The following is a 15,198-nucleotide window of genomic DNA, read 5'->3' on the forward strand; positions in this document are numbered from 1 at the left end:
CTGACTGAGTAAAATTGTCCCGGACTTGTGCAGAGCCACTCATCCCGTAAAAAGAAACCTCCATTAACAAACAAAAATTAAAAATAGAACAAATAAGAAGAAAAATTAAGTGTTTTTTGGGAAAATGGCAGTTGTTTCCTCCTCATGGTCACATTATTCCATCTCCCCCAAAGCATCTTTCACCGTGTTCCTGAGAAAGACCAGTTTTAAAACAAGTAGATTAATTCAATGAATATTGTCAGTTGAAACACATGTATTTATAACCAGTTTTTCCCACAAAAAAATAACAAACACACCCCCCTCCCTTTTATTAAAACTGCAACAAAAAAAGGGGGGTAAAGTGTGATTGTGGAGACAGAGGAGGATCCGAACAGACCAAAGCCTGCAGAACAGACCGGAAGAGGGATGTGACAAACACCTTAACTATCAGTATTATAAGAGAAAAAAAAAGATTTGTGATGTCACAGTTATGTGAGTCTTGCCTTATTTCATTACCATGCTAGCTAACCGTGCAGATGTGAATGAAAATATGTACAAATATATATATAAAGTATTAATGTTGTAAAAAATTAAAAAAAGAATAATTCAAGAGGTGTTTACATTCATGTGGTCATATGGGAGAGAACTGTGATGATGAAGCATCAATTGCAAAGCAATGATTTCCTAAAAAAAATGAAATTAACGAAATGAAGAAAAAAGATCCTTCTGGTTTGCGTTCTTTGGTGTGTGTACAGTGTTTTACTCTGATTTTGTATTTCTTTTGAGCAGTACTTAAATTATGTCGTGAGACACTAAAATCAGAAAGGAATCACACTTAAAATTGTAATTTACATCTGTGTCTGTTGGCATTCAAACATTTGTTTTGGTAACACGTTATTTAACGTACACATATTCATGAAATAGTTGCTTATTAGCATGCATGTTAGTCGCATATTGGCTGTTTATTAGTCATTATAAAGCACTTATTAGTGTCTTATTCTGTAAGACCATATTATGCTACAACTAATAGGTCATTAAGAGTTTCCCCTCAATAACCTCCTAATTACTGCTTATTGATAGTAAGTAAAGAAGTTGTACATGAATTATGACCTGAATATGCGTTAGTGGTACTACCACCTTATAGAGTGCCAAAGCCACGCCCACTTCTGAGTTCGCAATGCAGCCTAGGGAGTTAAGTTCCCCATTAATTTTCCCATTGATGGTTCGTGAAATCCATAAAATAGTTTTACTTGGACAAACCAAGCGATTCAGCTATATTCAGAATCAGGGGAGACCATATAACATTTCACCTGTCTACATGCTGAGCAAAGCATAATTAAGATCGTAATTCATTTATTAGTCATTTATAATGACTAATAAACAGCCAATATGCTGCTAATATGCATGCTAATAAGCAACTAGTTAACGGTGAATATGTCTAACTTAATATAAAGTGTTACTTTTTTTTTTTGCATTGCTGTAAAAGGGTTCCGTTTCAGTTTCCAACTATTTTTTTGTAGAACTTTTCTTTTTTACAGGTGCTCTGCCTTTTTTGATGTGTACAGTATGTGACTGGTTACGGATTAATAATGAAGATAATTTATTGCGTCTCTGGGTTTCCATCTTTGTGTTACACGACGTGAGGTGTCCACGGCAGAATACATTTGTTTACTGTAGCATGTTGTTTTTTCCCCCCAAATAGTTGTTCTGAGATGCAGTTCAGGAGCAAAAATAATGATCATAACAAAATCGCCGCAATTAGGGATGCACGATATTGTATTTTTTTTTATTTTTTTTTGCCGATATCCGATATGCCGATATTTTCCAACTCTTTTGGCCGATTGCCAATGCCAATATATGCGTGCATTTCCCCCCCACCAAATTTCAGAGAACAACAAGTCTCTCCTGTAGTGGAACGAACAAATTATTATGCCTACTCTTATCGTGATGGCCCACTGGCAGATGCGGACATACAGTAAATACAATGCTTATTAAAATGTACACATTCACTGCGAATAAGAAGAAAACGACTTCAACTTACAAAACATGTCATATTTTATTTAGGTAAAATTCAGTCAAGCATCGAGCATTTGGGCATAATTAAAGCGTCATTTTATCGGCTTGTCATATCGGCAGAAATGTTTGTTTCGGGTCGATGCCGATATTTCATTTGAAAGCCTTTATCGGCCGATGACGTGGCGACATCATTGTGCATCCCTAACCGCAATCTTTTCCTTCTTTCCTTTTTTTTCTAAATGTTTATGGAAGTCTACGTTTGTACATTGAAAAGAGTATTGTATTTAAGTGAGTAGGTGTGAATGATCCCTTTTTCTTAATGAATTTCGAACTGCTTCGTTGTTCTGTCCGGTTTGCTCTGATACCAAAGACTGCATCTGTCCCCCTGTGAGCTGTGACTTCTGGTATTGTGTCCAAAACGAACAAAACCGCCTCTTTATTTTCCGTTTGGCTTCCCAAATGGTCCCTAAAGTGGGATCCTACACACAAGCAACCTGTGGTGTTTTATCTGTCTACCTGTCGCCAAGTCACAGAATGATCGAAAAAGTCTTTCAATGGCATGTTTATTGTACAGTACGTTCATTTCAATGCCATCACATTCACTCCACACTACATGTCAGTGATGGAATAAGGTCTGTTTTCATCCTCTCCCCCCCTACAAAGATATGAAAACACCTCTGCGTTGCTAAGTGTTGGTGGTAAATATTCATTCTGCAATCTGCATCCATACGAACAAAGACGTGTTTTTTTAACAAGACATGCAGAAAACCCTTTTGGCGAAACATTTGGCTTTAACTTCATGACATAATTAAACTTGTCTTGATCCCCGAACCCCTCCTTATTAATTGTGTCTTTGATCGGACAATCTTTTATCAGTGGACCCCCCCCCCTCCCCCTCCCCCCGCAGCTGCCTTGGACTTCCTCAGACATACAGGCAAAACCCAACACCATGTGCATGCAATATACAGACACACACACACACACACACACACACACACACACACACACACACACACACACACACACACACACACACACACACACACACACACACACACACACACACACACACACACACACACACACACACACAGCCATTGCAGAGGTCCCACTTTTCAGCTGTCAGAAGTTATTAGTAGTAGTCTGAACCTGGTTAATAGGTTTATAGGATATAATAAGGTTTGTTTTACTCCTAGGGATGCACAATATTGGATTTTTTTTTTTGCCGATATCCGATATGCCGATATCTTCCGACTCTTTTGGCTGATTTGCCGATACTGATACCTATGTGCATCCCTATTTGGACATAAGTGTAAATTTACCAGTCTATCATATTGGTAAAATGGTATCGGTACCGATACCAATGGCGTGCTGATATTATCGTGCATCCCTACAATGCACTCGTCTCGTGTGTAAAGTGCAGGATACAGTGTGTAAAGTGCAGGATAGATGCATTGAGGGGGACTTTTGTGATGGCTGTCTTTGTGTCTTCACATTCTCATTCACACTGACATTGTCATAGGCTACACAAAAGGACAAAACGTTACCCCTCCTTCCGCTTGTCTGTGACCTTTCCCCCCTGCTGTGGTTCTGACCGGCCCTCTCTCTCTCTCACATCACTTCCTAGTCTCTCACATCACTCCTCTCCGGGGAGTGTTTCTCTGAAGCTGATGGAATTTTTCCTCATATTTCAATAAATAATTATTATGCTTACAACGCCGTCACCCTCTGCTGTCCAGTTCCATTTGATTTGTGTTGAAGTTCTAAGATAACGGTCTGTAGTTTTCTCATATTGAAATGATAGGAATCAGTAAGGAGATTCATTCCCAAGTGATTAGAATGAAAAGGTTACCTAAAATGTTTTACTCCTTGGTGCAAACATATAGATTTCTACAACTCAATGATGTTGGCATTTGGAGGGGGAAAACACATTGCATAGCTAATAACTTGAACATTTTTCAAAATTAAGTTTTGGAAAGAATTTGAAAGAGTAAATATTGCTTTTATCAAATGGTGAATATCTCATTTGTTGTGAATTTCTTCAAATACATTTTTTCCACACCATGAAATGTTAGGAAAGGCGTTTTAATTGCATTCTTGTCTCCGCAGACATTCATCCGTATGTACAGAGTTCAAGGACATAATCAAAATTAATTTGTGTTAAAAAATATAATATATAAATATGAGGGGAACGAAGCAAACAGTACAGTATTACTCACCTTAACACTACCACACACATTAGCGGACCATATAAATCTTTTACAAGCCAATGTACAGCAAGTGCAGCCATAAAACAAAAAGAGACAAGAAACAGATACAGGAAATGTAACGCATAGTCACATACAGATATGAAAGAATACAAATGAATTGGATGAGGAGAAAAAAAAGAGCAATGTGCCATTAGTGAAAATGTGGAATAACGTTACATTTACATTTGATGCATTTAGCTCAGACTCTGTCTTAAAATGAGCATAACAGTAGAATAGAGACCCAGATGGAACAAATCTTCCTGCGTCTCTAGAATAGGGCTGGGCGATATGGACCAAAAATCTCTATATTTAGGTTGAATGGTGATACACAATATTATATATCTCTGTATTTTCTACAAAGTGGGCTAAATGTTCAGTTGTAAGTCAAAGCCACATGTGAGATGTCACAATCACTTTATTAATACAATACTGTGATCAAAATGAAATGCAAAGACAGGGTTTCCTTCCCTGACTATTGATGCTTTCACAAAATATTTACAAAATGAGATATTCGAAAGTATTCATCACTATTGTGGATATAATGACTAAGTGGGTAAAGGCAAATAATAGAACAGCTAGATCAGTCTGGTAAGTTCAGAAAAGAACATCACTTTACTGTAATGGCTCATTCCATTTTCACACAAAAACAAACAACACACAGTTTCAAATGATGTAACGTCACTGCCCACATCATGTACTTCTACGCCTCTTTCATGTTGGTATCATGTTAAGGAATACATCCACTAGTGGGCAGTAGAGAGTCGAATGTGTGAGTGTGTGTGGTACTGCTCCGTTTCATCCGTATACGTAAGCTTTCAGAAATGTGCAGAATTATCATGCACAAAATGAACGCAAAGTATGGACAGAAGGCAACCGTATCAGAATTTAAGGTTGATCATAATCAAGCCTTAATGCAGCCTTAAAAGCAGGAGAAGACAACACTTATATGCCATATCACGAAATTACGATATCCAAAATCTAAGACGATATCTATAATATCGATATATTCCCCAGCCCTACCCATGATCATATAGATGAAAGAGAAGCATGTACAGAAAGAAAGAAGAAAAAAGCCATAACAAAATCAATTCTTAATTAAAATAAAAAATAAAATAAAACAATCACCAAATGAAATGGCAGTCACCGTGCGTGCGATCAGTCAGTCCACGTAGACAAGGCCATAGCTTTTGGGAGGCGCGGGGGCGGGACTGCGAGGGAAACAGGAAGTGGTAAACTCCAGCTCCATGGGCACATGAAGACTACAGCCGGCTGGAGAGACCTCCGCCGCTGGGGCCCGAGGCTCCTGGACAGAGAGAGAGGCAGTGTGTCAGGGACAACACACACACACACACACACACACACACACACACACACACACACACACACACGACTAGGGCTGACACTAACCATAATTTTCATTGTCGATTACTTTGTCGATTATTTTCCAGACTAATCGATTAGTCGATTGGTCTATAAAATGTGAAGAAAATTGTCAATAACTTTTTCCCCAAACCCCAAGTTGATTTCCTCAAATGTCTCCTTTTGTCATGACCAACAGTCAACAACCCACAGATAATCAATTATTCATAGAAGTAGAAGAGTAAAGAAACTCTAATCGTAGCTCTAGTGGCGAAACACAGCATTGAAATCACATGTGTAGATTTGCTGAGAGACAGGAGAACATTTAGCTTGTGGAACAAATGAGTCTCCATCTGAAAATACTGCCCCTGGATCTTACAAAACGACTGCCGTTCATGAAAGTAAAGCACATTTCTACATTTTCTGGATTTTTCCATGCCCAAATTAGCCCAAAATGAGTCTCGAAAATGTCTCATGGTTTCCTGTAAATGTAATAAAACCCTGAACTTTTGACCATCTCTTTGCTAATTTATGTATTTTCTCTCTCTCCACAAAGCAAAATGATATGTGTGATTGCTGAGGCGGTGATGATAGCGTTAGCGGTGTTGTGGCACGGTATTAAGGATGCCGGTCGCAGCCGGGCAGGCGGCCAGCGTTGGGATCCTGACTCGGAGCTCGGCTTGCAGTGCCTGGCCTCCTGTCTGTAAATGTGTTCAAGCTGCTTTCACTTGCCATGAATTTGTATAAATAATGTATATACATTTATCCACACACTCTAACAAGTGCAGCCCTCAGGTGAAAACACTCAGAAATGCATGCTACGCGCATCCCCGAAGGTAGACACCAGCTCTGAGCTGACTAGCTCAAAAGACAACCAAACAGAGGAGGAATAAAAACACACAAATGAATAAGTTGCCAAAAGCAACACAAACCACACACACACACAGACTTGCACGCACGCGCACGCACACACACACACACACACACACACACACACACACACACACGCACACACACACACACACACACACACACACACACACACACACACACACACAAAAACAACCAGATGCAGCGCTGTCAGTTTCTAAACGAGTTTTCCCTTCCGTCGCGCAAACAGCCTGAAGTTGTGTCTGCGAGTGCTGTGTGAAGCTTCTAAACTCTGGGACCACATCATACGTGTTTACCGAGATGCGCTTGTACGCTGCCCTGCGTTGTCAAAGTCAAAGACAAAAGGGACTGAGGGCAAAGAGAAGCTTCTGGAAGTGTTCCAAGAGTGGAAGAAGAAGAAGGTGCCACTGAAGCCTGGAGGAGCCACGGGCCTGAGCACAGCCACATCCAGGACAGCCCGGAAATCAACTTGTCTTAGCTGGATGAGTCAATAAGGGTCACCCACAAGGCGAGCACATCTGAACGCCTTGGTTAGACGTCTTTGGTTTGGTCTTTTCCCAAACTGTGTCCATATTGACCAGCGCACGCTCTCTGACCGACCGTCAGCACATCAAATCAATGGCTCTGTATCAAACAGGTTGCTACAAACTTGATTGATTGATTGTATAATTGAGCAAGCACATTTTAAATTAACATAGTAGCTGATGTATACATGAAACAGCATTGAAAACAAATACGCAGGTTGACATATAACCTATATACATTATTTTGGCTGACAAAAAGTATTCTTGGCAGGCGAGACAAAAAGTTAATTTCAGACACTGGCTAACATTCTACGGTGGCTGCCTGGTGACATCAAGATATTTTTATTATTGCGTGGCCATGCATTAGTATCTTATGGCCATGAGATACTAATGCGTGGGAATGAGATAATTAAGTCGTGGCCACGACTTACTAATGCGTGGGAACGAGATAAGTAAGTCGTGGCCACGACTTACTTATCGAGATAATTAAGGCGTGGGAACGACATATTAATTATCTCGTGGCCACGCATTAGTAAGTCGTGGCCACGCATTAGTAAGTCGTGGCCACGACTTAATTATCTCGTTCCACGTAATAATAAAAATATCTTGATGTCACCAGGCAGCCACCGTACATTTCTGCTTGTTTTGTCATTCTTATGTATCATCTTATTATACCCAGCAAGCATTTCACAGACCAAGTTCAACGGCAATCCAAACAAGTTCAGAAGAGTTAGAATATCTAAAAGAAAAAACACACAAAATAACACCAAAATGCAGAAAGATAGGAAAAAATATAGGCCTAGAACCCCGGGAAATTCTCTACAGTCAATATGACCGCTTATGGCTGAAATGAGTAAAAATTATCATATTTTATTTGCCTTTTGTGTAATTTATATAAAACTATTTAAAAACTGAAAAACTGAAAATACAGACGCTTTTGTTTCTTGTTCTTTTTGGAAAGTCAGGTACCAGCAACATTGTATTTTTCAAATTCAACAGTTATTGTAGAAATTTCAAAAAGGTCAAAATGACCGCCGTGGCCAATCTTTAAAGCCGATGGAAGCTCACTGATACAGAGCAGCACAACTCTTCAGAGAGGCAATTAGCCGAGTTTCTAATCACTTAGGCTAAGCAGTGACCACGGGGCCCATTGTTTGGCAACCTGACGGACCAACTTTCAAAATGTAAAGAGCAAATTAATCGGCAAGCATTTTTTAAATGGGAACACTCGCCATTGTTATGCAAAACCCTCAGTGCGGCATGCAAAACAAATACATGGAGGTTTGCAGATGGAACGGTCGAAGGCCGCTGCCGTTTCATTTCAAAGCATGCATTATACATCATTGCTCATAAAGAGGACGCCTACAGCCTTAAGATGTTTTTTGTATGATGATTATCCTTTATTAGTCATTAAAAAGAGAGAGAGAGTGAGAGAGAGAGAAATCCTACAACTTTTAAGCACCTGAACCTCGCTGCCAGCGTTCCATTAATTGCCTGCACAATGGGGAGAGCCTTTGGAGATTTTTCAATTTCAAAAAATGTGGAGTAGTATGCATTCAGTGGCACTCGCGTTATACCGCCACTTAAACCCTACAGAGCTCACATAAAAAAGGGCTCAAGGTTGCATCCGATTGAAAGCCCCCCCAACCACACACACACACACACACACACACACACACACACACACACACAGCCACTTCAGAAATCCATTTAGTGAGCGGAGGGCTAGAACATCTAATTCAAACACAGTCGCCCTGTTAAAACGTTTGCGCCGCTGACGTCTTTTAAAAACACACACACACACACACACACACACACACACACACACACATACACACTCTTTTCTCCTGTTTGCTTGCCTCCATTGTAAGAGTGAACCTGGCGCATGGAGGAGAAGGGAAGACTTGATCTGGCCAGACCACAGCCACAGTGGCCGAGGTGAGCGCTGCTTGGGATCTGGCCAAAGGCAGAAAGAGACGAGAGAGAGAGAGAGAGAGAGAGAGAGAGAGAGGTGCGGGGCAGCCGCTCTTCTGTCCCCACCGCGCCACCCAACGTCCCATTCAACAAAGACACATTTTGATGAATACGTCAGCAAAAAAGAAAAAAATAATAAAAGAAATGGAAAAAAGAAAAACATATCCATGGTCCCACGATCGCGCAACACATGGTTAACGGCATGTGAGTCACTGTGCTGTTGATGATAGAGGAGAGTGGGTTTGTTATTCAATTTAAAAGGAATTTGCTGTACTTATGATGTCAAAAGTCAACATGTAAACATCAGTCTGTCTGACAGGGAGATGCAGCTTTGTCAGGTGACAAGCGGTCAGCCCTCACTGTGCACAGGGCAGCGGAGCAGGTAAGTGAGAGCTGCTCTAAAAACACTTGTGGACAAGTTACATCGGATTGAAATTGAAAAGTACAAAGGTAAAAGTAGCCCATATGATGTGAGAAGCAACCAGCCGGCCCCCCGGTCATTTCACATTATCAGCAACAGAAAGCAGCAAAACGAACATTACAGTATTTCAATTAACATAATGTGGTATATTACTGAACTTCAATATAACATTTTAAAAAATCCTTTCCACATGACATCTCTCTCTCTCTCTCTCTCTCACACTCTCTCTCTCTCTCTCTCTCTCTCTCTCTCTCTCTCTCTCTCTCTCTCTCTCTCTCACACACACACACACACACACACACACACACACACACACACACACACACACACACACACACACACACACACACACACAAATCCATCCATCCTCTGCTGCCTATATGGATTAAGGGGTGGGGATGGGGGAATCGGGGGGTGGACTCAGATCCCACCAGATCTAACCAGTGCAGGTCTGGTCAGGATCTCCTGGGTCCACCGGCGGCCTTGAGTTGAGACCTACCGATGGAAAGCTGAGGAAACAACATAGAACAGGAGAGCTGGATGGGCTTACTACCATCTATCTACATGTATCTATCTATCTATCTATCTATCTATCTATCTATCTATCTATCTATCTATCTATCTATCTCTATCTATCTATCTATCTATCTATCTATCTATCTATCTATCTATCTCCCTGTCTACATACAAAGATGTATTAAAATTAGCATAAATACACAGTCAAACAGATACTCATTCTGTCTTGATGCCTTGCAAACAGTGATGTCTCAAGTAGTCAAACAAAGGCAGCAGATGACTTGGGCAGCGCTGTTATGACTAAGAACTGAACACCTTCCATCAAGGCCCTAGCATGACTTGCCTTAATGTAACATCACCCAAGGTATCTTTTCTCTGTCGTTAACTTTGGTGCTTTATGTTTACAATGTTGGGCTTTTGTTTTGACTGAAAAGTGCTATGTAAACAACAATAAAGTTATGAATTCTAAATCATAAATCCAATACTGTACTATATCCTTGAGTGTGTAAAGTAGCACTGCTATGTGACAAACACAAAAGATACAACTTCAATTTAGTTTAGAAATACGCTTTTAAATGGCTCGTTTTACTTCCCAAATGGCACAGTGGATAAGTCAAGAGCCGTAGTTTGCACCTTGTGTAAAACGGAATTAAAATATCACCAAAGTACATCGAGTTTGAGGCGAGCGATCACCTAAAAGTAGCTAGCGGCCAGCTAGCAGCCAGCTAGCTAGCGGAAGTATCGGTTCTGGAGCGTTCTGGAGTGTTTACAATTATTGTGCATTTATTTTCTATTCAAGATGCATTTTGTAGACATTTTGAGACGTCCTGTCTACATTGCACTTCTATTGAATTGAAAATAAATCTAAAATTCAAGATCACAAAGTACATTTATTTGCATTCATTTGATTCCCAATCACGACACAGTGGTAAGAACTATTAATATCTAATTAAAAATGCTTTGCAATGCAAAATAATAGCATTTTAAACGTGATACAAAGATGCGATTAATCGCCGATTAATCGCGATTAAGAAAATTAATCGTTTGACAGCCCTAATTTATATATATATTTATATATATGTACATCTCTGTTCATGTGCTGTGCTATGAATATATATGAATATTTACGCACGTGTGTGTGCACGTACATCTGCCGGTCTACTGGTTAGATCAATACTAAAACCCTTAAGAGAGCTGAATCTAAGAGAAAAAGAATCCTTTCATCCTTCCATGCCTCCTTTCCTTCCGTGTCTGATTCAGAGTGCCACAGACACTTGCTGGCAGGCCCTCAGATGCAAACAGCTGCTCTCAGATATTTGTTATGATGGGAATCATCGCTTATTTTGTCTGCCGTCTCTCTCGAGGGACACCACCAGTTTCTGTAAGCTACTGAGGAGTCATAAGAGCCTGGATGCTCTGCCAGTGGCAGCAGCGACACTCTAGCAGAGGCTCCTGTAAATGAACATCACAGACCTACACAAAGCTATGAGAGAGAAGAGTAGGGGCCCCAATGTACCCCCCTGGGGAACGCCCCCGTCAGCATCTGTTTGGGCCGGAACTCTGTTTGAGAGCGGACAGGAGTTAAAGTGTATCAGGGGGAAAAGCTGCTTCTCATCGCCTGCAGTGACGATTTTGTCAAGTTGCCGCTGATCTGTCACCAGGTCCCAAACCTCCGACTTGGAAAGATGTAGCCAATGTGGAAATACCAAAAACTGCAGTTTCTCGAATGCCCACTTGGGGGGCGAATCTTTATTTAAAGCAGGACTAAACCCCAAAACACTTTTTTTCAGCTTTTAACCAATATATATGACTTTGGGGGTGGTGTGTGAAGAATTCTGGTAAAAATTTCCACATTTCAGACCAAACTGTTGAAATTGTACCATTTGTATAATTTTCAGCCGCATAAGTGCCCTCTATGGGTTGAACACTGCTTTCTTTTGTACCCTAAAATGAATGGGATATTTGGTACATCCTGACGTCATGGTGGGTTTAGCACGTGCATCTCGGTGCATCTCCAAAGCCTATACAACTAGGCAAGATGGAAAAACACTAAGGAGCCCTAATTTAGTTCACATTGTGGCAATGGACCCCCATATGATGAGATTTGGTCTCTCAGATGCAAATCTGATTTATTTTTTATTTTTTATGTAGCCTAGATATGATTTTGTCCAGAATTCCATATATATTAGGTTGAGAGACAACAGAGAATGCTGGAATCCTCCCAAGGACCACTGGTGATCACCGGACCCCACATTGAGAACCACTCAACCACTTCGATTGTGCAGAGAGAAGAGAGAGAGGAGGACTCTTCTGTGCCCCTTTTTCACTCATGCACGTAGTCTAGCAGATGTCAAACAGAAACAAAAAAAAGAGGGAAACTAAACTAAAGCAGCCTACAGCCTAAAATGTATTTTCCTGCTTCACTTTGTTTTGACGGGGAGGAGAAGGCATGGTAAAGTGACACTCACCTCGCTCCGACTTATAGGCTACTCAGCTCCTGCAGCCTCACTGACGCTGTGCCCCTGTCTGTGAAAAGCGGCTTGTCCAGTCGTATTTTCGCAAACAGATGCGGGATTCCCGCAATCCTGTACCCAATTTCAGACACTGATTGTGCAGAAAAAATTGTTTGTTTGTTTGTGTTTGTTTGTTGTTGTTTTGTGAGGGCGAGTGTCCTAGCCAGTGGCGGCTGGCCACTAGAGGGCGCCAGGGCGCTGCCCCACCTATACCCACATGGAGGGGAAAATAAAACGTTATATATATATATATATATATATACTGTATATAGGCCTATTTTTTTATGAGCGAGGAGAATATTAGATAGTGAGTATATAATCTGCAATAAATATGTAGATTCATAATGATCTACATGTGTAGGCTACTGTTTTTGGGTCAATATTTTCTTTCACCGAATTGCCACGGACGCCGTCCGGGGACTTCCGGTTTCCACCAGTGCAGAGTGGTGCAGATCAGGATCTGTGTAGTTGCACATGCGCTGTTCACTCTCAAAAACAAATGGATTTGGGAGGGCTCTGGGCGCACGTATCTAGCGACCAGGTGGAGGTGGGTTCAGGTAGAGTGAGTGTCGTGACGTAGGCTAGGCTAGCTACGTAGATGGGTAGCAACCATAGGGTAGCGACGCAGTATATATAAACATTAGTAGCTGTCCCACACCGACGGCTTTGCAGCACGTGCGCGAAGCAAAGAAGTTTGTTTTCAACTGCCATAAAACACAAAAGACGTTTTGCAAGAATGGAGAAAGAAAATTCTGTGAAGTCACTCAAAACGACGCCGTTTGAGAGACGGAATTTACAGGAGAAGCATCGAGTGAAAGAGCTTGGACCAGATCACCCTGAGCTCGCCATTAAACAACAGGCTACAGACAGAGGAAGAAAATACACTTGTTAGCTAGTAACGTCCGTTACTACTTACTTGATTTAGAGCTGGAGTGGACGATAATTCAATAGCCTATTATTGTTGTCTTTCAGTGGAATCATCGTGATGATATGAAGTTATTTTAATAGTGACATTTTTGCTGTCTAAATTGATGATGGCAAGCAAATGTTACTTAAAACTGATCAAATGAGGTATGGCAGGAATATTATTTGAAAATATAAGGTTTGTTTGACATCACCATTCAGTTCAATGAGATGAACACTGATTTTGCATACGTGAAACATATGATATTGATATTGAGAAGAATCCTTATGATTATCATATTGATTTCAACCCCATTGTCCAGGCCTATTTGGTATAGCCCTCCCTGGACAAAAATGCACCAGCCGCTACTGGTCCTAGCCGAACTGGGAGGAGGCAGGAGGCTGTTTCGCCTCTATGAGCAGCCGCCAGCCGGGGCCTGAGAGGAGGAGGGAGGGGGGAGGAGGAGGAGGGAGGGGGAGAATGTTCCAATACCCCGCTGCAGCTCTGCTCTGCGCGCTCGAGAGGAAAAATCAGAGATGCACTACAACATTTGACAAGAATCACGAAAAAGGGAGAAACAAAAATTAAAAACGGATTTCATGGCGGGGAATATGGCAAGTTGGACAAGGGCATACCGTGGAGAAATCTCGCATTGTGTTACCCCAGAGCGGGGGGTTTGTCCTATTGTGCTGTGCTGCGGTAACCAGGCTCGCGTCACTAGGCTCTTTTAACGATAGTTACACACGCCACATACACACACATGGGAGAAAAATAAGTCAATTTCTAGTTCGCCACTGAATGACCAAATTGATATAACTTTCAACCATTTTGAGCAACGCTGTTTCCAAACAGGCCACCAGCGTTGGCTAGTTGTTGATATTTATAAAGATATTGTAGTTCTCAAATAACTTATTTTCGAGGTGGTGAGAAAACTGTCATGGCGTCGATTTCCGGAAAAAAATTCCTGAGCTGAGCACAGCCAAAGAGTATAGTGAGACAAGAGGAGACGTCATTTCTTGGTTTTTCCCATAGGTTTTTTCAAATCAAGCAGCATGCCGTTCTGCCAGAAATCTGGCGGGTTTAGTCCTGCTTTAAGATTGATTACCTCAGTAAACACTTTACTAATGAGTTTATGGTCTCAATCGCTAGTGTCAAGTCTTCTTCAATACAGCATGATGTTCATTTAACAAATTATGGTCCCATTTAGATGATAAAACAGACTATGCTTGGGGCGTCCCGGTGGCTCCCCTGGTAGAGGGCGTACCACTAAGGCTTAGTCCAGGGATACTCAACTTACTTTGCCCGGGGGCCACTTTCGTGAAATGATAATGTACAAGGCCAGGGGCCAGTTAATAAACAATCAATATACATTTTTCTGTAGTGGATTGTAGGTTTTTGGGGTGTCAGCCAGAGTTTAGTCTGACCATGTTGTGCACACCGGATAGTTAGTTAGGTTAAGCACATACATAAGTGCCTGGGTAGCGAGCAGACGGCGGTATTTGACAATTTAGCAGCTAAATCATAGATTATTGAAAGATATTCCATATTCCAGACTGAAATGCTATAACAGAAGTGGAGTATTGGCCAGAATGACATGAACATTTGGACACTTATTCAGCGGGTATCTTGCATGTTGCGTTCAGGTGCAATGAGAAAAAAAAGAAAAAAAAAAGAATTCCATCGCGGGCTGCCCACAGGGGGCGCCCGTGGGCCACATGCGGCCCGCGGGCCACAAGTTAAGTATCACTGGCTTAGTCCTTCACGTGGTTGATCCGGCTTCGAATCCGACCCGTGGTCCTTTGTCACATGTCATCACCTCTCGCTCCCTGCCTTTCCTGTCTATCTATCTACT

General features: G+C 41.4%; 1 protein-coding gene across 1 annotated transcript in view; it reads right to left on the reverse strand.

Annotated features, from left to right (window-relative positions):
• Positions 1–5,345: 5,345 nt before the first annotated feature.
• LOC310786145 (adhesion G protein-coupled receptor D2) overlaps positions 5,346–15,198 on the reverse strand; it is a gene marked incomplete at its 5' end in the record, with an annotated part of 161,082 nt that continues 151,229 nt past the window's right edge. Inside the window, one exon of the mRNA XM_083647318.1 lies at positions 5,346–5,547. Within this exon, the coding sequence (XP_083503444.1) occupies positions 5,404–5,547 (144 nt within the window). The 3' untranslated portion in view covers positions 5,346–5,403. The remainder of the gene's footprint in view (positions 5,548–15,198) is intronic.

Source organism: Poromitra crassiceps (assembly GCF_964638095.1).
Source record: "Poromitra crassiceps genome assembly, chromosome: 12".
In the NCBI taxonomy this organism is placed as follows: domain Eukaryota; kingdom Metazoa; phylum Chordata; class Actinopteri; order Beryciformes; family Melamphaidae; genus Poromitra; species Poromitra crassiceps.